Below are 22,374 nucleotides of genomic sequence, written 5' to 3' on the forward strand. Positions count from 1 at the left end.
CTCGGATGTATGACGTTAGCATGTTGGTATGACCTAACATTTGCAAAAGACAATAAACTCTTCTTAAAAACGTGGATCATGATATACAATATGAGCTGTTCCACATACTTCAGCAAATAAGGTAAAACAAAACTACACTGACTGAATGATATATGTGATGCATACATGCGACACCATGTGTGTGGTGTGTGTAATTAAAGATTATATATAATAAACGCAACACGATTTTTTTGAAATGGAACTAAGATACTCAGCATCAACAAATGTACAAGAAAAGACCCAATTACATCTCTCCCCTCTCTCTCTCTCTCTCTCTCTCTCTCTCTCTCTCTCTCTCTCTCTCTCTCTCTCTCTCTCTCTCTCTCTCTCTCTCTCTCTTTCTCTCTCACTCTCTCTGTCTCTCTCACTCTCTGTCTCTCCCTCTCTCTCTACCTCTCTCTCTCTCTCTCCCTCTCTCTCTTAAATGTGTATTTGTCAAACCCTTGGAAAAACACATATATATAAACATGCCCTAGCACATTTTGATAAAAACAATGTATTCCATCCAAAACAATCTGGTTTTCACAAAAAGCACTCATGTCATACAGCTCTTATAAATCTGATTGATCAATGGCGAACCAATATAAATTCCAATACATTTTCTGCAGCACTTTTTGTAGATTTTGCAAAGGCTATCGATGTTATTGATCATTCTCTTCTCATCAGGAAATTGTCAATATATGGCATGCAATGCACCACCATTAATATTCTTAAATCGTTTCATTTAAATAGAAAACAAATTACATTTACTAATGCATCATATTCAAATGAAAGTACTTTGAAATATGGGGTCCCACAGGGATCTGTTTTAGGCCCATTATTGTTCTCTATTTATGTCAATGATCTACCACTTTGCATACGTAATAACTGCGAGTTGTTTGCAGATGACACTACTATACATTCTAGTCACCATTCCTTAGTTTATTTATCAAAAACTCACCAAGAAAGCATTAATGGACTACTGAATTGGTCAGAGTTAAACCATATGTCTCTTAAGCATACAAAAACAAAATGTATGCTCATAACCACAAGACAGAAGCGACACAATCTATTATCGAGCATTCCGCCCCTTTATATTAAAAATCAAGTATTGGAAGAAGTGTCCCACCATAAAGTCCTTGGTGTAAAGATTGATAATAATTTGTCATGGAATTACCACATTGATTACATCTGTAAGATAGCTTCCCAAAAAATATATCAGTTATAAAAAAATTAAACACTTCTTGAATCTTCACTCGCGAAATATCTTTTTTTACAATCACATATTGTCAAATAATTATTGATTATGCATCCACTGTATGGGATTGTGCAAGTGCTAATGTTTTGAAACCTTTAGCTAGTCTTCACAGAAGAGCAGTTAAGCTTATTATGTTGAAAAATCACAATCCTTCACAATCTGATTATAAAAATGTGCAAGTATTACCATTTCAAAAAAGATTAATGTATAATAAAGGTGTTATAATGCATAAAGTGATGTCAGGGTATGCACCGGATACATTACGTGATAATTTAATTTTAAACTATAACAGACTAAAAATCATAACACCGACTCCACGTATTGATCTTTTCAAATCAAGCCTTATTTATTCGGGTGCGGTCATATGGAACGCACTGCCTATTTTTCTTAAACATAAAACAAAGACATACAGCTTCAAAAAAGTACATGTTACAAATAATGCAACTAAACATGTGCTGAATGATTCATCAATTCATTTAAAATGTATGTGCATGTTAAAGAAAATTATAATAATATGCAGATCTAAATTAAGTTATGTTACAAAGTTACACTTGTTATCCTTACTTTCTCAAGATCAACTCTCCAAACCCAAGTTATTGCCCCCATCCTATCTCAGCCCTCTTGCGTACTCAAACACTTATGCACCAAGTAAATATTATATTAATACCCGTCTTTTATGTAACCTTTTCCTGAAAAAAACAGCTATGACTAGAAAGTAATATAGACATCGCGTAGATTGTCGGGCAAGTCGTCTAATAAACCGTCTCTGCGCGTGTGTGTGTGTGTGTGTGTGTGTGTGTGTGTGTGTGTGTGTGTGTGTGTGTGTGTGTGTGTGTGTGTGTGTGTGCGTGTGATAGTATATTGTCTGCTCACAAACAATTAATGCATCTCTGCTTATATAATTTGTGTGACACAAAAATCAACCAAACAAAAGATACACACAATACGAAAACAACAACAACAAAAATAAACACACACACACACACACACACACACACACACGCATACATAAACACACACGCATACACGTACGTACGCACGCATTACGTACGCACGAAGGCACGCACGCACGCACGCACGCACGCACGAACGCACACACACACATACACACCCACATACACACACACACACACACACACACACACACACACACACACACACACACACACACACACACACACACAGTGTAATACCTGTCTGACATGTGACATTGTCCTGTAAAAAAGGTATGACTCGACGGTTGAAGTCATACCGGGTAGTTATGAGTCAGCTGGCAAGTTTTCAGATAACCGCAATTGAAAACACAAGATACGTAAACTGAGAGAGTAGGCCTGAGCCTTTTGCTTATGAGTGTCATGTTAGGTAGCTAAGAATAGTCTGAGGCAGGCCATTCTAGTCACTCTATGTTCAACATATCAATTGGTCTTATTTGAGGGCGGGTCACGGAGAGGGGAACAACATGGTGACTCCAGTAAGTATGGAATACGTTGTTCCAGTATTTTACAGACAGTTTTACTCCTGATTCTTTTTTTTTTTCATATTGTCAAAACTTAAACTCCAAAATGGATTTTGGTGGCAATGGTCCACATACATGAGCGTTTTAATTTAAGACGAACGGAGTCATAGACTATCTTATATGATGCATACTGATAAACCATCCCTGGTTTATGCTTGGATTTTGCTTTTGTTTGTTACAAGAGCTTTTTTGTCTTGTTTTTGTTTAGTTACGAAAATGACGCTTCACACCGGTCAGACAGTCTTAGCTTGGCTGTTGTTCGGTGTCTGCCTTGGTTCAGGTAAGTAGACATAATCCCCGGTTAGATATCTTTTGTTATGCAGACTCTCAGGTTTTTTTCTCTCACAACTTTGATATTCATATCACATCATTGGGATTTTTTATTTATATTTTTGTTGTTGTTGTTGTTGTTGTTGTTGTTTGTTGTTGTTTGTTGTTGGTGGTGGTGGTAGTGGTGGGGGAGGTGGTGGTGGTGGTGGTGTTATTGTACTGTTCTTCTTCTTCTACTTCTTCTTCTTCCTCTTTTTGTTCGTATTTTGAGTTCTTGTTGCTGTTCTTCTCCTTTCTCGGTGGGAACACAACAATTATTGTGTACGGTTTATAATCAACTCTTTTATGACATTGTATTTCTGTGACCCGAGTCTACTTATGTGATAAATAATGTATATTGTTAGTGTATATTACTACGTACAGTGTTCATGTATATGATATATTAAGTATACCATGTTCAGGTGCAGATATATCCTGCACTTCCCCAGGGACTGTGGTTGAGGGGGAACATGTTTCATTGACCTGTTCTTACCATAAGAACCTGCAGAGCGAAGGGCAAGATTTCTACATCTTCAGACAAACCAATGGCAAAGAAGCAGGTGAGTATTTAATTCTAACAGATCAAATTAAAACATTCCTGGACATTTACCATCCACCTGAAAGCTTCATTAACTAATCGTATATCAAATATTCAATCATGTTGCAGACAGAAATAAGTATCCCTTCAGATATTAAATTGAATGTTCCCTTTTGTTAAAAAAAACACCCTCACCTGATCTTTATCTGAACAAGATCAAGAGAATCAAAGTTGTGGTCTAATTCTACTTATATAGTGTTTTATTTCGATTTGCAATACTTCCCCTTACAGTTTTAATAAGACATTTATGTGAAATAATGTTATTCTTAATGTTAGTATGTGAACACACAGTTTGTCTACGAGACCAATGACATGCGCATCGTGTTCTACTTTCAGTGATAGTAGCAATCTGCGCCTGGGAGAAAAGTTCTCTGAAATGTGAATTCCAGCATGGCTACAACGTCATTGTACAGGGCCCCAATGTAACACTCAACATTGCATCTGCACAACCAGAACATGATGGGAATTACTCGTGCACCACACTTCCGCCAGAAAATGGCATGCGACTTGTAGAATGCAGCTTGACTGTGACAGGTTTTATAATCATATTTGTTCAACTTTTTTTTCAAACAGTTTCATTGGAGAAACAGAATGGGTTCGGACACAGAAGAAAGCCATTCAGACTAACTATGTTTTGTAGTTACTTGTTCTTGTTCTTGTTCTTGTTCTTCTTGTTCTTGTTCTTCTCCTTCTCTTGTTTGCTTGTTTATTCCTGTGTTACTTTCTTCTGTCTCCTATTTCATGCTTGCCTTCTGTATGTCTTTCACGGGTAAATATATTGGCTTATTGAGAGAACAGATCAGTGATGAGTTATAAAGTAGCCAATAACGAACGCCAAAAAATGCCGCTAATGAAATGCATTCCATTGAAGCTTGAACTATGTTACTAAAGAAAAACAATAATGTTCTTTCTTTGTCTCTATTTAGGCAAGACACCAAGCACCAGTGGGAAGATATCTTGCTTTGCACCGACACGACTTTCACGAGGACAGCGAATTTCAGCCACCTGCATCTTTCCAGACAGCCTGGACGCTGACAACTTAGTGCTTGAAAGATATGACAGCTCGTTCATTACTAAACCAGGTATGAAGTTGTGGTGGTGATGGTGGTGGTGGTGTCGTTGGTTAGGTGGTGATGATGATAATGATGATGATGATAATGATGATGATGATGATAATGCTGCTGCTGCTGCTGCTGCTGCTGCTGCTGCTGCTGATGATGATGATGATGATGATGATGATGATCTGGATGAGGATGATGATGATCTGGATGAGGGTGATGATGATCTGGATGAGGGTGATGATGATGATTTGGATGAGAATGATGATCTGAATGATGATGATGATGATCTCCTGATTAGTTTGGTTACTTTTTTTCAAACAATTGTTTTAAACGAATCAATTGTGTGGGATGAAACATTAAATTTTGTGCTCAGAAAATGAACACATGACAGCCTAAGCAGTGGCATACGACTTGATGCAGAGCATTTTCACTGTTACTAAGAACAACATTCTTTCATTATTTCCTCAGTGGGACTAATTCGCTGCAACAGAAGAGAGGACTCGTGTGTAGTGAACCACGATGGAGGCGAAGTCAAAACTGAGCACAACTCCGCAGATGGCTTCCGACTTATCACAGCCAAGGTCGAGCAAGTCGGGCACTATGTATGTAAAGCGAACAAGGAAAGCAGACTGACAGAAATGTGCACGATGAAAGTTGATGGAGGTAACACATGTATTATGTGTGTACTTTTTGTGTGTAACCTAACACATATTTAGTTTTTTTAGTTTTTTGTTAACACGTTTTTAATTCTTTTTGGTACACGACACCAACATCAGACAGCAACATCAAATAACATCAGACATACAAAACTAGGCTATATGCATCTTCAAAAATATAAGAACAAAAACAACGGGAAAACACAATAAAGCATACAATCACACAGCCCATATTCAATACATTTCTAAAGCATGTAAACAAGCTGTTCGTCTCCTTTCTTATCTTTCTATTTGATTATTTTGTAACACTACTAATAACCACCGAGTCCTCTTCTCTGTTAAGCTGCTGCAAAATAAACAGACAATGTTTATGTCCAAACCTAATACATCTTTACCAATGCCTTTGCTACTCCTATCTACTGAAACCCTATTTCATTTTTTTGTATGAATGCTTCACTTTAAATACTGTCAGTACTTTTGGTTCCAATCACGTCTTTTTACATTTGTGACCCTCCACCACGGAATGAGTCGCATGTCACCTTTGCATGATTTTCAAATGTGTACATTTTCCAAACGAGTTTGTTATGCTCTATCCAGCGGTGAAAACCGTTTTAGAAAAGAGCAAAAACTGTTTGAGTTATAAGCCTGTGACTAAGGTGACCCTCACACTGTTACCAGACACTCCCCGGACTTATATTAAGCCTAGCGCAGAACCGCGCGAGGTGACATGCGACTCATTTCGTGGTGGAGGGTCACATTTAGTCAAGCTTTGACTAAATGTTTTAACATAGAGGGGGAATCGAGACGAGGGTCGTGGTGTATGTGTGTGTGTGTGTGTGTGTGTGTGTGTGTGTGTGTGTCTGTCTGTCTGTGCGTGTGTGTGTGTGTGTAGAGCGAATCAGAGTAAACTACTGGACAGATCTTTATGACATTTTACATGAGAGTTCCTGGGTATGATATCCCCAGACGTTTTTTTGTTTTTTTCGATACATGTCTTTTATGACGTCATATTGTAAAAGTTGAGGCGGCATTGTCACACCTTCATTTTTGGTTTAAACAAGATTTTATTAAAGAAATACAGGGTGGCATGTATATGTTACAGTCAAAACGGGAAATCAGTCATTACGGGTAATGACTAAAAGTTTTAGTCATTTCCGGAAATGACTGATTTGATCAGTCAGTACCGGAATTGCCTAAAATCTTTAGGCATTACCCGTAAATGACTAAACTTTGTGAATATTTTTTACCCTTATTGCCTGACTGCTAGTCATGTTCAGTCATTACTGGTAATGTCTAGAGCATATTTTTAGTCATTTACGGGTAATGACTAAAGATTTTAGGCATTTCCAGTAATGACTGATCAAAACCGTCATTTCCGGAAATGACTGCTAGTCAAGAAAATGCGGAATGTGAATACTAGCTCACTCGGCTTTCTGTCGATTACCAATACACATTATGTGAACTCTTGTTAACTGTAGAATTTTTTCCACAATTATGATTCACGATCACACTCGCTGAAGCACAGAAAGAGTTTGTAGATCAACACAGCCAGTGTGTGTGTGTGTGTGTGTGTGTGTGTGTGTGTGTGTGTGTGTGTGTGTGTGTGTGTGTGTGTGTGTGTATGTGTGTGTGTCATTTACTTCAATTTTCCATTGATTTATTCTATTTTACTCCAGATTTCTGTTCAATTTATCGAATGTGTATTTGTCATTACAGCGTCAAAGTGTGTGTTCAAGACGGTTTAGTTGCAAGGGGTATTGACAGGGGGAGGGAGAGAGAAAGACAGAGAGAGAGAGAGAGAGAGAGAGAGAGAGAGAGAGAGAGAGAGAGAGACAGAGAGAGAGAGACAGACAGACAGGCAGAGAGAGAGAGACAAAGAGAGAGAGAGAGAGGCACAGACAGAGAGAGACACAGACAAAGACAGAGAGAGAGATAATTCCATTTTCTTTAAATTTCTGTTCATTTTATCTTTTCTTTATTCCAAATTTCTGTTCATTTTATCTAATGTGTATTTGAAATAAAAGATTGACAAATGTTTAACATCAGAGTTGCGAATAGATTGAGAGATTATGCGGTTCGGGGTTTGAGCGCTTTATGGCGAAAGGAGTGCGTTCTATATAGCATTTATATTGGCCGATCTGAGAAGTACATGCATTTAGTGCGCGTTTTATAGCAATTGGCTTTCGCACACACGGGTGCAACCTTCGTGTCTACCACTCTGTGTGTTTTATAGCCTTTACAACCAAATAAATTTAATGTGTTTTTGCTTGATTTTTGAATTATTACTAAGTTTAATATTGACTTATGTTAAATATTGTATGAAAACACAATATCATGCATAATTGGATAAAAATTAGATGATTGTGGGGGAGCAAACTATGAAGACTCACAATTTTTGTAATAATGGGATTCATCTCAGAACATTTAGTTCATGTTCAGTCATTACTGGTAATGTCTAGAGCATATTTTTAGTCATTTACGGGTAATGACTAAAGATTTTAGGCATTTCCAGTAATGACTGATCAAAACCGTCATTTCCGGAAATGACTAAAAGTTTTAGTCATTACCCGTAATGACTGATTTCCCGTTTTGACTGTAACATATACACCTTCATTTTTCAATCAAATTGATTAAAATCTTGGCCAAGCAATCTTCGACGAAGGCCGGACTTCGGTATTGCATTTCAGCATGGAGGCTTAACAATTAATTAATGACTTTGGTCATTAAAAATCTGAAAATTGTAATTAAAATTATTTTTTATTAAATGATCCAAAATTACTTTTAATTTATTTTTTATCATGTTCTGATTCCAAAAACATATAAATATGTTATATTTGGATTAAAAACAAGCTCTGAAAATTAAAAATATCAAAATTATGATTAAAATTAAATTTCCGAAATCGTTTTAAAAACAATTTCATCTTATTCCTTGTCGGTTCCTGATTCCAAAAACATATAGATATATGTTTGGATTAGAAACACGCTCAGAAAGTTAAAACGAAGAGAGGTACAGTAAAGCGTGCTATGCAGCACAGTGCAACCGCTACCGCGCTAAACAGGCTCGTCACTTTCACTGCCTTTTGCACTAGCGGCGGACTACGGTCATTGTGGAAAAATGCAGTGCGTTCAGTTTCATTCTGTGAGTTCCACAGCTTGACTAAATGTAGTAATTTCGCCTTACGCGACTTGTTTTCTTTTCAGTTTACTACTTAATTGTTATGCCGTCGATCTCTTTTTTGTTTGCACGTCTGTTTTATGCTTGAGTAGTTTCACTCACACAAATTCAAACTCATTGTGACTGGAAATACTTGTTTTAAGCTGCAGAAGAACCAGATGCATCGGACAAGTCTCTGCATAATCTGACTACACCTATGTATGCGATTCTCGCGTTCCTGGTCCTGGCAATTATCTCAGGTGTTGGCGCTTTTCTGTGGGTCCAAAGGTACATACAATGGCAATTAAGATTTAGCGTTTAACACGCAGACACTGGTGGTTTTTATTTTGATAGTCACAGTTTCTAGAAACAGACGTTTACGTCATCGACGTTCCAAAGGGAAACATATATTATCTTGTATTTGCGTTCTTGTGATGGGTTGGTGTTGTGTATTTTTGTTAGATCTTGTTTTGGGGTTGATTTTGGTTCTTAAAATCCGTTAATTTTTTGGAAGGGTTTGGGAAATACTGCTTAACCAATGAACAGATTATGTATCTATTTTGTTGTGCTAGTATCTAACTATTGTTAAAGACGATGTTTCTGGTCTCCTTTTTTACAAGACAAACTTGTGAGGAAACCAATAAAATGTATCTTCCTTCCTTGTACACAACCACGTACAGCCCTGTCCTAGATGGTATAAGGGAGAAGAACATCATACCACTCACACATATATCTAAACGTATAAAACATGCACAGTCTACCTGCTAACTGTGCAGGGAATAATGTTATGACTGAAAGTATTGTTCAAAATGACATATTTATCAGTATGACATTGTTTGGACCGCAAACAAACAAAACAAACAATACAAAAAACGAACGAACGAACGAGTTAATTCTCCCCAACAAGTACACCTCTAGACATTTAGCAACCAGACTGTGAAATGTCGGTGTATGTCCATGTGGAAAGGATACACTTATCCCTGATATACTCCAGGATGGATGGATGTACTGATTCAGAAGATGGTCTACATTGTAATTAAAAGACCTGTTGTTGTATTTTCTTCAAGTACTTGTTATTTTTTTGCAGAAAAAAATGGTGCAAGAAATCGCCTGTGGCTCATACAGAGGAAGAACAGCAACTTTCGACAGCAAATGGTCATGCTCGACCGAGCGTCTGATTAAGTGCAAATGATTCAAATCACTTGCGGTGATCTACCGTTTACTTACACCCGTTTTTGATGTAGTTATGCATAATGGGATGAATATTATAAGGTGTTAGCGACAACAGCTGTCTATAAAAGAGTAACTTTTGTGAACAATTAATCAATCGAATGACGGACACACACATTCCTTCAACGAGTATCTCGAACAAACAACAATATTTAGTATTCACAGTATTTTTAAATGCGTTATTCATGTAAGCATCAGTCGAATTGTTTAATATACTTCATATACCTTAGGGAAAGATTTAGTTACAAATGATGCTTACGAGTATAGACAGCGTTACAAATTTGTTTGAGAAACAAAATATGCTATACACGCACACATGCTCAAATTACAGTTCCACTGCAGAGAGGCTGAGAAGTTTCACTTCGTTGGCACTGTATTATCGACACATGTTGCGCTGTGATGAACTTTTGAAAGTGTTTGTAATGCAATAAAGTTGCTTTGAATCACTATTTAAAAAAAAAAAAAAGACAACACCCTGTGATATGTTCACGTAAAGAAACGATGAAATGCAGAAGTGTTTTGGTGCGGATGCCTAGAATAAGAAAAACAGAGACAACAGATTTGATGATATCTGTTTTGATCACAGTTGTTCCCTTGTAAAATAGAAGAAAGGTCTCGCAAGAATGACCCCTGTACCTCGGAAATTATTCATAACTAAATCTTCCCTACAGGCAGGTGACGTATATTAAACATTCGACTGTATGACAAAGGGAATGTTGACACAAATGACAAATTCCAAAATACCATGCAACATACATGTAAACTGACACCCCCCTCTCCCCATCTCCGGTTATCTTTGCTTTTATTATTTCTAAGTTTGTTTTGCTTTGTTTTCCTGTTTATTATTAAATATTTGTTTTTTTGTGTCAATTTATGTATTTTGGGAGGGCGCATCCGAACGAATAACAGTTTGTAATAGATCGTGGTTTACCCACTGTGTGTCTTGTCAATTGCTCTGTGTATTGTACGTGCCGCCTAAGTTATGAAACCATTTTAATTTAATTTGATTTTATATTTTATTCATTTAGCCAAAGGTTTCTCTACACTTTATTCTGTTCTATCGTTCACATGTGGGGCAGTTATTTTCCGGTATATAGCTATTCTAATTGTAAATCGTTGTGTCACTGTAAAGTACAAATAAAAGAAAAACACATATTAAGGTACGTTGTCAGATATATTTATGCCTGGATGTGTGTGCAATATATCCCAGTCTCTCCACGTCTATCTCTGTGTATATTTCTTTGTTTTCGTTTCTGTCTGTCTCTCATTCTCTCCTTCCAACACACCCCCATATCTCCCCAGTGTGTGAGTGTGTGTGTGTGTGTGTGTGTGTGTGTGTGTGTGTGTGTGTGTGTGTGTGTGTGTGTGTGTGTGATATACCTTGAGTTTGCTACAAAAAACTGACCACTCACACACACACACACACACACTCACACACACACACACACACACACACACACACACACACACACACACACACACACAGATCAGAAAACACTAATTCTGTTCAGCATTTACAGACACGTAGCTAGTCTTCCCTCTTCAAACAATTTACACAATTATTAACCCGCTCGGCTTTCATATTTCCTGTTGCTGATATAAAATATATTACATATTATTTTATTGTAATTTAGAAAACACAAAGCACAGCACAGAGGTATGTCGTCATTTTCAGATTCATCAAACACATGTACTCTCAGATCAATGTTTTATCTTTTCTGAGTATACACAGTGAAACAATAACTTATACAGAATTGATTTAACTACATGGTTACGCAAATAGCTTAACTCGATCATGACGACTGATATCATGCTATTGCTCCAAATTCGCCAAGCGACGTTAAAGCACAGACTTCGCGAAGTTTTTGCAAAGTCAACTTCGGGCGTAATTAAGGAAGGCCTTTATCGCCAATCTTGCACAGGAAGTTAGTAAGGATGCAGCGTGACATATATCCATTCAAATAAAAAACAGGATTCCCAAAATGTTGTATTTTACATAACTGGAGAGGCTGGCAACATAGTAACAGTTTGTTTGTTTATTTGTTGCTTAACGTCCAGCCGACTACGCAGAGCCATATCAGGACGAGGAAGGGGGGGATGAAGGGGGCCACTTGTCAAGCGATTCCTGTTTACAAATGCACTAACCCATTACTTGTGTCCCAGCAGGCTTTAGTAAAACTAAATTAATACCTACTGGAAGATTACCAGTTTCCAGTATGTTAAAATAGGCTTAACCTATCTACTGCTGGACTTACATCAGAACACTAACAGATTAAACTATACATGAATCGCGAGACAAGCGGCAAGAGAAGAGATTTTTGGAAAAAATACAGGTGAATGAGCAAGAAGGCAGAAAAAAGAAAAGAATTCATGAAGAAAAAGAGAGCATGACAGGAAAGAGGAACCAAAAATCTACCTAACAGCAAACTAGAAAGCTCCTGGGGTTCCAAAAACAGGAGGGGCCTTTAATTTCATAACCGCAGTGCCCCACTGCGGGACATAGTAACAGTAATCAGGGTAAAATATAATTATGGGCGCATATCCATGGAAAGAAGACGTTGGTTTAACACTTCAAAAGGCTAATGTCACAATTAATTGGCGAAACATGCACACTATATACTCTCAAATAACAGAAATAAGCTTGCTAAAACAGCAGTATTAACTTCCCAAGAAAAAAGAAGAAACAAAACCACAAACGGCCTCATAGTTGCTAAAAACGCCCATATCTACATATTTAACAGAGGACAATTATCACATTACAAATTAAGTTAATGATTTTGGAAAACAGCAACAACTATTAAAAATAAATCCGACATTTTGTTCAGCTCACAGTTTATTTGTGCAGTGTAAAAAACATTTATATAAACAATACATACATTTGTAATATACGATTTAAACATAAACGTGTCTGGGGTGTGTGTTTATGTGATGTCTATGCACTTAACATTGTTAAAAGCATATCTTGGAATGCTGAGTTTTCTGTTTGGTTAACTGTCTCTTTTTGTTTTCTTGGTTTGTGTTTGTTTGTCTGTCTCTTTCATATGTGTCAAAAGCAAGGTAACTGATTGACGACCAACCCTCTTATCAACTATAAACATTGACCTGATCATGATATCACCACTGATAAAAAGCAAGCATGTTTTAGTTATATAAAAGCCCTGTTTGTTCTTGCTTTGCCTGTGTATGTGCTATTCAACATACTTGCATACGTGAGGTCTACAATACTATTTTGAGGCCTGCCATAAAGAAAATTCCTTGTACATTATTTTGAGTAACTCGCTGTACATATTAACTAACATCACCTTTCACTGTGTAATTGTGTAGCTGCAGCACAAATTATCTCCTTGCAACTCGTGCAGCCTAAATTGTTGCATGGTTTAATTCCTAGTGTTTGTTTAGATAGTATATCTGCCTTGGTAATCATAACTATGTCTGAGTGATTGGATAGGCACATTACTCTTGTTCATTGTGGCGATAACAGTGAAAATGTATCTAATGACATTTGTTTAATGCCTTCAGCTGTGTATGAAATCGATCATAATGCAAGATAACTATTAGTTCATACATGTGTGTATAGTATTGTTTTTTTGTATTAGGATAACACAAATTTTAAGTGTTCAAAATCTTCAAATAACAGCACTGTAGCAATAGTAGGAGTTAGTTAGTTAGTTGTTGCTTTTTGGGTCCAGCGGACCATATAGGCCAAATCAGGACCCCACAAGTTCAACATTACACATATTTAAATTAAACCAAAGTTACTTAACAAAATTAAGCAACAGTAGGAGCGGCAATGGAAAGAAGAAGAAGAAGAAGAAGAAGAAGAAGAAGCTTTGTGGAATAATCTTCCAGAAAATATACGACAAACGCAGTGAGTTGGTGAATTTAAAAGATTTTTGACCAATGGAGATGTTGTTCCACAGTATTATTATTTAGGCAACCGTAATTAAGGCACAGGTATTTCACAGCAGGTTGAGATTAAATATGAGCGATTTGCAACAAGACCTTGTTAACCGACACCTCTCTGATAATTTAGAATGCACGTGTGGAGTACGCCCGGAAGACGCTGAACACTTTTTGTTACATTGTCCAAAATTTAAAGAACATAGAACCATTTTATTCAATAGTCTGCCAACGCACGCTCTGGATTGCAAAACACTTTTGTTTGGAAATACTGATTTAACTATATCTTTGAACACGAAAATATTTTCTGCTGTACAAGATTACGTTATGTCAACTAATCGCTTCGGCTGATATTATATTAACCGTGACAGCAATAGATGTAGCAAAGCATTCTCTCTCTCTCTCTCTCTCTCTCTCTCTCTCTCTCTCTCTCTCTCTCTCTCTCTCTCTCTCTCTCTCTCTCTCTCTATTTGTATAAAATAGTATGAAATATTTTGAAAGAAAAGGGTTGAAGTTATCACTTGTTCGCCATGTCTTGGTATCAGAATGTGTATTGATTATCACGTGTCCATAAGCAGTCTGCTTGTTAACGTTCTTAATGTTGCTACTGTATATAACATGTATACAAGAAATTAATAAAATAAAAAAAAACACACGCTTAAACCAAGAAGAAGAAGAAGAAGAAGAAGAAGAAGAAAAAGAAGAAGAAGAAGAAGAAGAAGAAGAAGAACAACAACAACAACAACAGCAACAACAACAACCACCAACCAACAACAACAACAACAACAACAACAACAACAACAAGAGTTAAAACAAAACATCAACATGAACACCCAAAACACATAAACACCAAAAAGAACATCAATAGCAGCAACAAGAACGATGATAACAAGGATCATCATCATGCAATATCATAATTATCATCTTTATGGTCAACAATAATGAGTTGAACATCCATGAATGCTTCCATATGCTCAGATTAAGTGACTGATCGATGGACATTGAAAAAATAACACAAAATGGTCACATGCATGAACCTAGCTGTATCGATAATATTAACAGTGAACATATCTACAGTAGTATACTGTTCAGTTTGAAATTATCGAAACTTACACAAACCATCTTACCCCAGCGTCCCAATTTGTTGTTCCTCTAATCCAGGGAAAAGGAAGACTAGACAAAAGGCGGCAGCGGTGGGAAAGAGGTGAGGGTGGGCTGGGTGTTATATACAGGGGTGCTCAAAGGGATGTCAATACCATTTGATAGTGGAATAATCAAACATTCTTCCAAGAGGATGCCAAAACTGTATAAAAAGAGGGCGATGCCTTTGAATGAAAATAACTTGCACGTGTTTTGCTGAAGGTTTAATACTCTACTATAGACCTTTACAGGTGCGTATTTGTGTAGAAAGGGTCTTCAACCTGTCCTTGTTTAATGGAGCAGGGTGAATGAGGGAGAATAGACACATCATCATCATGAGGCACTACTGATGAAACGGCGTTTTCGGTGCCTGCGGTATTGCTGGAGCGGGCACATGCATCCTTGCAGCTGTCATCAGCTGACTGCAATGAAGTGGGGTCAGCTGTCACCTCTCTCAGGTCTGCTGTAGAACTGACTGGATGAAGATAGAAGTCATCAACTCTGGAATCTTGTCTTGAGTCGGAAACATCTGTAATGTTTAACACAGAATATACTTTTTATCTGCTAGGCTTCGTTTTCGACTTCTGTAGGAAATTATCCCGCAAAGTAAGTTCGCTATCTGCGTTTTTACATTTAGTCAAGTTTTGACTAAATGTTCTAACATAGAGGGGGAATCGAGACGAGGGTCGTGGTGTATGTGCGTCTGTCTGTCTGTGTGTGTGTGTAGAGCGATTCAGACTAAACTACTGGACCGATCTTTATGAAATTTGACATGAGAGTTCCTGGGTATGAAATCCCCGAACGTTTTTTTCATTTTTTTGATAAATGTCTTTGATGACGTCATATCCGGCTTTTCGTGAAAGTTGAGGCGGCACTGTCACGCCCTCATTTTTCAACCAAATTGGTTGAAATTTTGGTCAAGTACTCTTCGACGAAGCCCGGGGTTCGGTATTGCATTTCAGCTTGGTGGCTTAAAAATTAATTAATGACTTTGGTCATTAAAAATCTGAAAATTATAAAAAAAAATAAAAATTTATAAAACGATCCAAATTTACGTTTATCTTATTCTCCATCATTTGCTGATTCCAAAAACATATAAATATGTTATATTCGGATTAAAAACAAGCTCTGAAAATTAAATATATAAAAATTATTATCAAATTTTTATTTTCGAAATCAATTTAAAAACACTTTCATCTTATTCCTTGTCGGTTCCTGATTCCAAAAATATATAGATATGATATGTTTGGATTAAAAACACGCTCAGAAAGTTAAAACAAAGAGAGGTACAGAAAAGCGTGCTATCCTTCTCAGCGCAACGAATACCCCGCTCTTCTTGTCAATTCCACGTGCACTGCCTTTGCCACGGGCGGTGGAGTGACGATGCTACGAGTATACGGTCTTGCTGCGTTGCGTTGCGTTTAGTTTCATTCTGTGAGTTCCACAGCTTGACTAAATGTAGTAATTTCGCCTTACGCGACTTGTTATCAATTGTAATGGTACCGTTGTTAAGCACGCCCCTTCTAAAAACAATGACAGTGAATGTATCCAGTATTTGGGGGAGGGGGTATATTTTTACTGTTCTAGAATTTAGACATCTTCAGAAAACACATCAATAATCTGTAATTGATGGAAAGATTCCCTTGTTTTTCCGTGATAGTAGTTATATACTGACTCAACTCAACTCAACTCAAATTTTATTGGCTTCAATTTTCATAGAAGAATTTGTCTTGCGCTTGGGAGAAAGTAAGAGTATAACATATAAAAACAGCATTCATATCACATTTGAAATATGAAGAAACGCCATTGTATCCTCCTTTACTGAATTTGTTTTTATTTATCTGGGCTTAATATTTGCCCCAGGCATATAATTCTAGCATTAATGATTACACCAAAAGTTAGAATATTGAAGCGGCATTACATTTAAGCAGAACAAATATCGAACAGGATATGTGTAAATGCGTGCTGGTGTGAAGTAAAGCTACAAAAAACAACAATTGTATTTGTTTTTAGGAAGAGGGGTGGATTATTGTTAGGTTTCTGAACTCACTCAGGGATTTGACATTCCCATGAATGCGTGTGTTAATTCTCAGAGGGGAGAGCATAAATCACATAATGGTGACATTACACTAATTCAAAGAGGTGCACGACATTTGAAAGAAAGCGTATTGTAACCACACATGTCAGTTAGAGGGTTGGAAGTCAGCCATGTCCACACTTGGCAAACAAATCAGAAATTCTTCCTTATGTCAGTAAGTATCCGAGGTACGGTGACTCGACTTATATTTGTAACGCATTGAAATGCTCGGTCTTTACATATATAAGAAATAACAACTATCACTGGTGTACAATTTTCCATTCGCGTTTGCCAACTTCGCAATCGATAACTGTGTACTCTGTTCTTCCTTCTTTTATGTTAAGTTTTCTTGTGGGTATATATGCCCTAAAAAGGCAATGGTCCACATTTTGTCAATAATCATTTTCCGTTTAACAAATCTTTACAATTTCCCGTGAGTGAGCTTTCAAATCAATGAGTTCTCACTAATGATTGAATAATTACAGCAACGTTTAACGTCAACGTCGACATTGAAAAACACTATTTACTCATTCATAATGTTCGCACCGTTCACCTCCCGTGACATCATATATATTTAAAGAGCAGTCCCCAAGTGTCTGCCAACTATGAGCAAATGGTCCGTAGATAGCGTATGACTTCTGGCATAGACACAGATACTGCTTTAACAAAAAATCATTTTAGCGTGTGCATATAGCCTTTCCGATCTTTGTGTTTATTCTTTCTCCCTGAAATGAACCCAGCCCCCTTCTCTTCTCTGATATTTCTATTTCTCTTGTTTATAATTCTACCACAATTACTACTTATCTTTCTTGTATATCAAATATATTTGTTGTTTATGATTTATAATAAAAGGCCACTAGCTTGATTTCCCCTTGAACGTTTTGTTCAGTCCTGAATTAAACGTTCGACAAATGTTTTCCTTTTATGTTTTGTTGTTGTTGAGATAAAACTAAATATATTCAAAGAATGTGTGCACAGTTTAACTACTCTGTTGCTGTAATATTCATATCTAAACACATGAATTGCTAACCTGTTTCAGAGCTTGATGTCAGGTCGTCAACCTCTTCATAGGTGTTGCTGCTGTGAGTCTCATCAGATCGTCTGCTCTGACGATCTTGCAAATCGTGCATAGCAATTGCTGCGCCTCGAAGTGCCAAAGGGTTGTACTGCAATGGCCTGTCCAGGTTGGGTTGTGCTTGGGCAGGACTATTCTGGTAGATATGCTGCTGAGGATGTCGCCCTGTAAAAGAGTTTGATGATACATAAATAACAGAGAGACATACAAAATAGGCTAACAAAATGCACCAAGAGGCCTTCGTTTACTTCGGAATGAATGAATACATGAACAAATCATGTTGATTAGCTAGTTTTAATCAATGTGCAAATATAGGGAAAGAAATCATGTCATCCAATCTATTCCCCTATATGCAAACACAATGTCCATTCAGTCCGGAATGCAGGTACACTCTTGATTGTTGGTATGTGTCTAAATGAAATTATGCTCCAACTTATGTGAACATATACACAAACACTACCTTTTCTGATGATGACACATGTGATTAGGACCACAAGGACGATTGCAGTACTGATACCAACAGCTATGGCAGCAACAGGCGGCGGAATGGTGGAGCTATGTGTAGTACCTGTGATGCACATAGACAAAGCAAAACTCATGTTATTATCTCAAACGCGCAAAATTGATGCGTGGTATAAAGCGTCACACCAAAGAGCATACAGCGTGACATGTACCAACTTAAAACATTAAAAGTCAACATACATAAACAACGACACAAATCCAGATCAAAAGAAGGAAACTGAACAGTTGCATGGACATTTGAGGGCACTTACCATTGCCTGGTATGGTGAATTCTATAACATCAGAACCATTGTCGTTGAACAACTTCAGTTGCCACAGATCCCCTACGTCAACCATGTCCTCTGTCATTTTGATCTTTAGTTCAAGATCTGGTGCTATTCCGAATACCCTCCAAAAACTGCAATATTAATGCACAATGGAAACTAAATTAGGTGGAAAACACCAAAACACACAAACGTTGGTGCAAGTACGTGCATGCGCTATCAATCGAGAGAGAGAGAGAGAGAGAGAGAGAGAGAGAGAGAGAGAGAGAGAGAGAGAGAGAGAGAGAGAGAGAGAGAGAGAGAGAGAGAGAGAGAGAGAGAGAGAGAGAGAGAGAGGGAGAGACGAAATAACATCAGGATAGACCGACAGGGAAAGGACAATTCGGGCAAAGACAGCCACTTTTTAAATTTGATAGAGGACACCAGAACCACCAAACCAGTGGCATGTACATAATCTTATTGAAACTAAAGCAACATAAAAACTACATCATCACAACCATCACCACCACCACTGCCGCCACCACCACCAAAACAACAAACTTACTTGCTTGACTTATAGGTATGGGAATGATGTCCAGGCTCCAGTTTTCCAGAAGACATGGCTGACAGTGTTATATCAGTGATGTTTACTGTGTGTGATCGAAAGGGGAAGACAAAGGACTTGCTATGGTCATCTTCCTCCAACTTGTAATTGCCGTTGAACTTCGGAGGACCTGCATACCACACGTACATTTTGCTTTGAAGAGAGAGCAAAAGTCAACCAAAAACTACACCAACACCAACAGCATTAGCAACTACAGTTTTTTCCTTCTTCGTTCATTGGCAAAAACGTCCACGTTCACTAATGTTTTTGCATGAATGGACTTTCACGTGTATGACCGTTTCTACCCCGCCATTCAGACAGCATACGCTGATTTCGGGGGGAAGCATGCAACTACAGTGATATCTAAAAAACACAATAGTACGCAAGTGCTCCGAATATAGTCTACATGATATATAAAAGACGTACCCCCGGATATTTTGTTTAACTTTCTGAATAACATTTAAACACAAATCAAAAACAAAAAAAACACTAATTGCGAAATTGTTGCTTGAGAACAGAAAATCTTTCATAGACAAAAAGCTAATAATCCAGTAAGCGCGTAGACTCTTTTGCACAACAGGAATCTGAAACAAATACAGGACACTGTTTTGGGGGAGGGGTTTTCTTTGCTTTTGTGTATGTGTTTGTGTGCTTGATTTCTTGTTTCTCTTGTTTTCTTGTTTTTCAACTATATGTAAGAGCAGATAACTCACACTTAACCAGCAGAGGAATACTCTCGTTCACACCCGCCTCTTCAATTTCACATGTCACGCTTCCCATGTCGTCACATTCCACATGATGTATGACATGTGTTACATGCAGAGCATCATGTTGAAAAACTGGTTTCATCTCCGTTCCATTCTCCCAGAGAAGTCGAACAGTTGGTTGTGTATCTGGATATCCTGTGTTTGTTGTGCAGACGACAGCCACAGAAGACTGTTGCGCAACTGACGTTTTCTTCAGTCTACCCACCTTCAGTGAAATGTCACTAATTGCCGGTGGATCTGTTTAAATAATAATGTTTGTCAGCCAGGATTGTAACAGAAATAAGGAAGGTAGTAGGGTGCCGATTGGGCACCATGAATTTCTTTAAAGGAAGTGAGCATACTTTTTATTTAAAATGTGTTTACATTGCTGACAGTTGAAAAGCAAAATCGAAGAAAAAATAAAAGGGTCCCTTTATCCTTGGATATAAAAGAGCATCATTTTGAACTTCATATTAATCAGATTTGTTTTAACAAAATAATACATGGCATTTGAAACATACGCTTGACAAAAAAAAGACAAAAAAGAGTTCATAAGGCCAAAAAAAAAAATAGGTCTGTTTACGGTAACCCGACCGACCCTAGTTTTTTCGCGCGACCCTAGACTTTTTTTTGGCATTTGGAAAAAAAAAAAAAAAAAAATCTTGTTTTTTTGGCAAAATAACGTAAAAATATGGTTTTTTGGGGGAAAAAAAACAAAAACAAAAAAAACAATCCCGACCTACCGACCCTATTTTTTTGGCCTATGTTACCGTAAACAGACCTTTTTTTTTTTTTGGCCTAAACAAAAAAATCAATGAACAACTAGACGCATCAGTCAATCAACCATCTAACTAAATAATCAAATCATCCATCTATAACAACTTTGATTTTGTTACGTTTTTGACATACGCTTAACTTACATGTTATAATGACATCAATTGATGCAGACTCGTTGATGGAAGAAGTAGTATAAGCAACCCATGTCCAAGTCCCATTGTCAGCTCTGTCCACGTTTGTCGTCAGATGGTAAATTGCCGAGTCGTCATTCGGGCAACCGCAGGCTTGCTGTCCTATTGGCTTGCATATTCCTTTGGCAATATGTAAATTGCAGAACGGTTTTCTGGATTTGGAGTGCTTGACCTCAACAGTGGATTGTAATATACCACTATCCAGGCATTTGTTGCGTAGTGTGAACGATATGTTTACCTCCGAATGCTCCGGTACAACAAGAGAGTGATTCTGTACGGTTGGAAATGCTATGTTTGTACCTGAAAAAAGACCGTCTTGTGATAATTATAGTACATATAATGTATAAAGCTGTTAACATACATATAACACCTCAACACTTACTCACTCTCTCTTTCGCTTCTTCGCGCCCTCTCACTCTCTCTCTCTCTCTCTCTCTCTCTCTCTTATCTCCAGTTCTCGTTCCCTCTGTCTCTCTGTCTCTGTCTCTGTCTCTCTCTCTCTATCTATCTATCTCTCTCTCTCTTTCTCTCTCTCTCTCTCTCTCTCTCTCTCTCTCTCTCTCTCTCTCTCTCTCTCTCTCTTATCTCTCGTTCTCATTGCTTTTTACATTTAGTCAAGTTTTGACTAAATGTTTTAACGTAGAGAGGGGAATCGAGACGAGGGTGTGGTGTATGTGTGTGTGTGTGTGTGTGTGTGTGTGTGTGTGTGTGTGTGTGTGTGTGTGTGTGTGTGTCTGTCTGTCTGTCTGTGCGTGTGTGTGTGTAGTGTAGAGCGATTCAGACCAAACTACTGGACCGATCTTTATGAAATTTTACACGAGAGTTTCTGAGAATGATATCCCCGGACATTTTTTTTCTTTTTTTCGATAAATGTCTTTGGTGACGTCATATCTGGCTTTTTGTAAAAGTTGAGGCGACACCGTCACACCCTCATTTTTCAATCAAATATATTGAAATTTTGGCCAAGCAATCTTCGACGAAGGCCGGACTTCGGTATTGCATTTCAGCTTGGTGGCTTAAAAATTAATTGATGACTTTGGTCATTAAAAATTTAAAAATTGTAAAAAAAAATTTTTTTTTATAAAACGATCCAAATTTACGTTCATCTTATTTTTTATCATCTTCTGATTCAAAAAACATATAAATATGTTATAATTGGATTAAAAACAAGCTCTGAAAATTAAAAATATAAAAATTATGATCAAAATTAAATTTCCGAAATCGTTTTAAAAGCTATTTCATCTTATCCCTTGTTGGTTCCTGATTCCAAAAACATAAAGATATATGTATGTTTGGATTA

At 37.4% G+C, this 22,374-nt stretch overlaps 3 protein-coding genes and 1 long non-coding RNA gene across 4 annotated transcripts in view; 2 read left to right on the forward strand and 2 right to left on the reverse strand.

The window, feature by feature from the left end:
* The window catches only part of LOC138973551 (uncharacterized), a 495,333-nt gene that overhangs the window by 360,114 nt on the left and 112,845 nt on the right, over positions 1–22,374 (reverse strand). The window lies entirely within an intron of this gene.
* Positions 1–22,374, forward strand: part of LOC138973545 (uncharacterized) — a gene marked incomplete in the record, with an annotated part of 147,938 nt that overhangs the window by 6,799 nt on the left and 118,765 nt on the right.
* On the forward strand, positions 2,662–10,955 carry LOC138973535 (uncharacterized). The gene is made up of 8 exons (XM_070346253.1): positions 2,662–2,747; positions 3,001–3,072; positions 3,524–3,661; positions 4,036–4,233; positions 4,626–4,781; positions 5,229–5,423; positions 8,735–8,858; positions 9,658–10,955. The coding sequence occupies exons 2-8, from the start codon at positions 3,009–3,011 to the stop codon at positions 9,746–9,748; spliced, it is 966 nt and encodes a 321-aa protein (XP_070202354.1). The 5' UTR covers positions 2,662–2,747; positions 3,001–3,008; the 3' UTR covers positions 9,749–10,955.
* Positions 15,086–21,377, reverse strand: LOC138974354 (uncharacterized). The gene is made up of 7 exons (XM_070347073.1): positions 21,027–21,377; positions 20,074–20,364; positions 19,322–19,490; positions 18,766–18,911; positions 18,453–18,560; positions 17,948–18,157; positions 15,086–15,369 (listed from the first exon to the last, which is right to left on the reverse strand). The coding sequence occupies exons 2-7, from the start codon at positions 20,207–20,209 to the stop codon at positions 15,086–15,088; spliced, it is 1,053 nt and encodes a 350-aa protein (XP_070203174.1). The 5' UTR covers positions 20,210–20,364; positions 21,027–21,377.

The sequence above is a fragment of the Littorina saxatilis genome, linkage group LG8 (assembly GCF_037325665.1).
Source record: "Littorina saxatilis isolate snail1 linkage group LG8, US_GU_Lsax_2.0, whole genome shotgun sequence".
NCBI classification, from domain to species: domain Eukaryota; kingdom Metazoa; phylum Mollusca; class Gastropoda; order Littorinimorpha; family Littorinidae; genus Littorina; species Littorina saxatilis.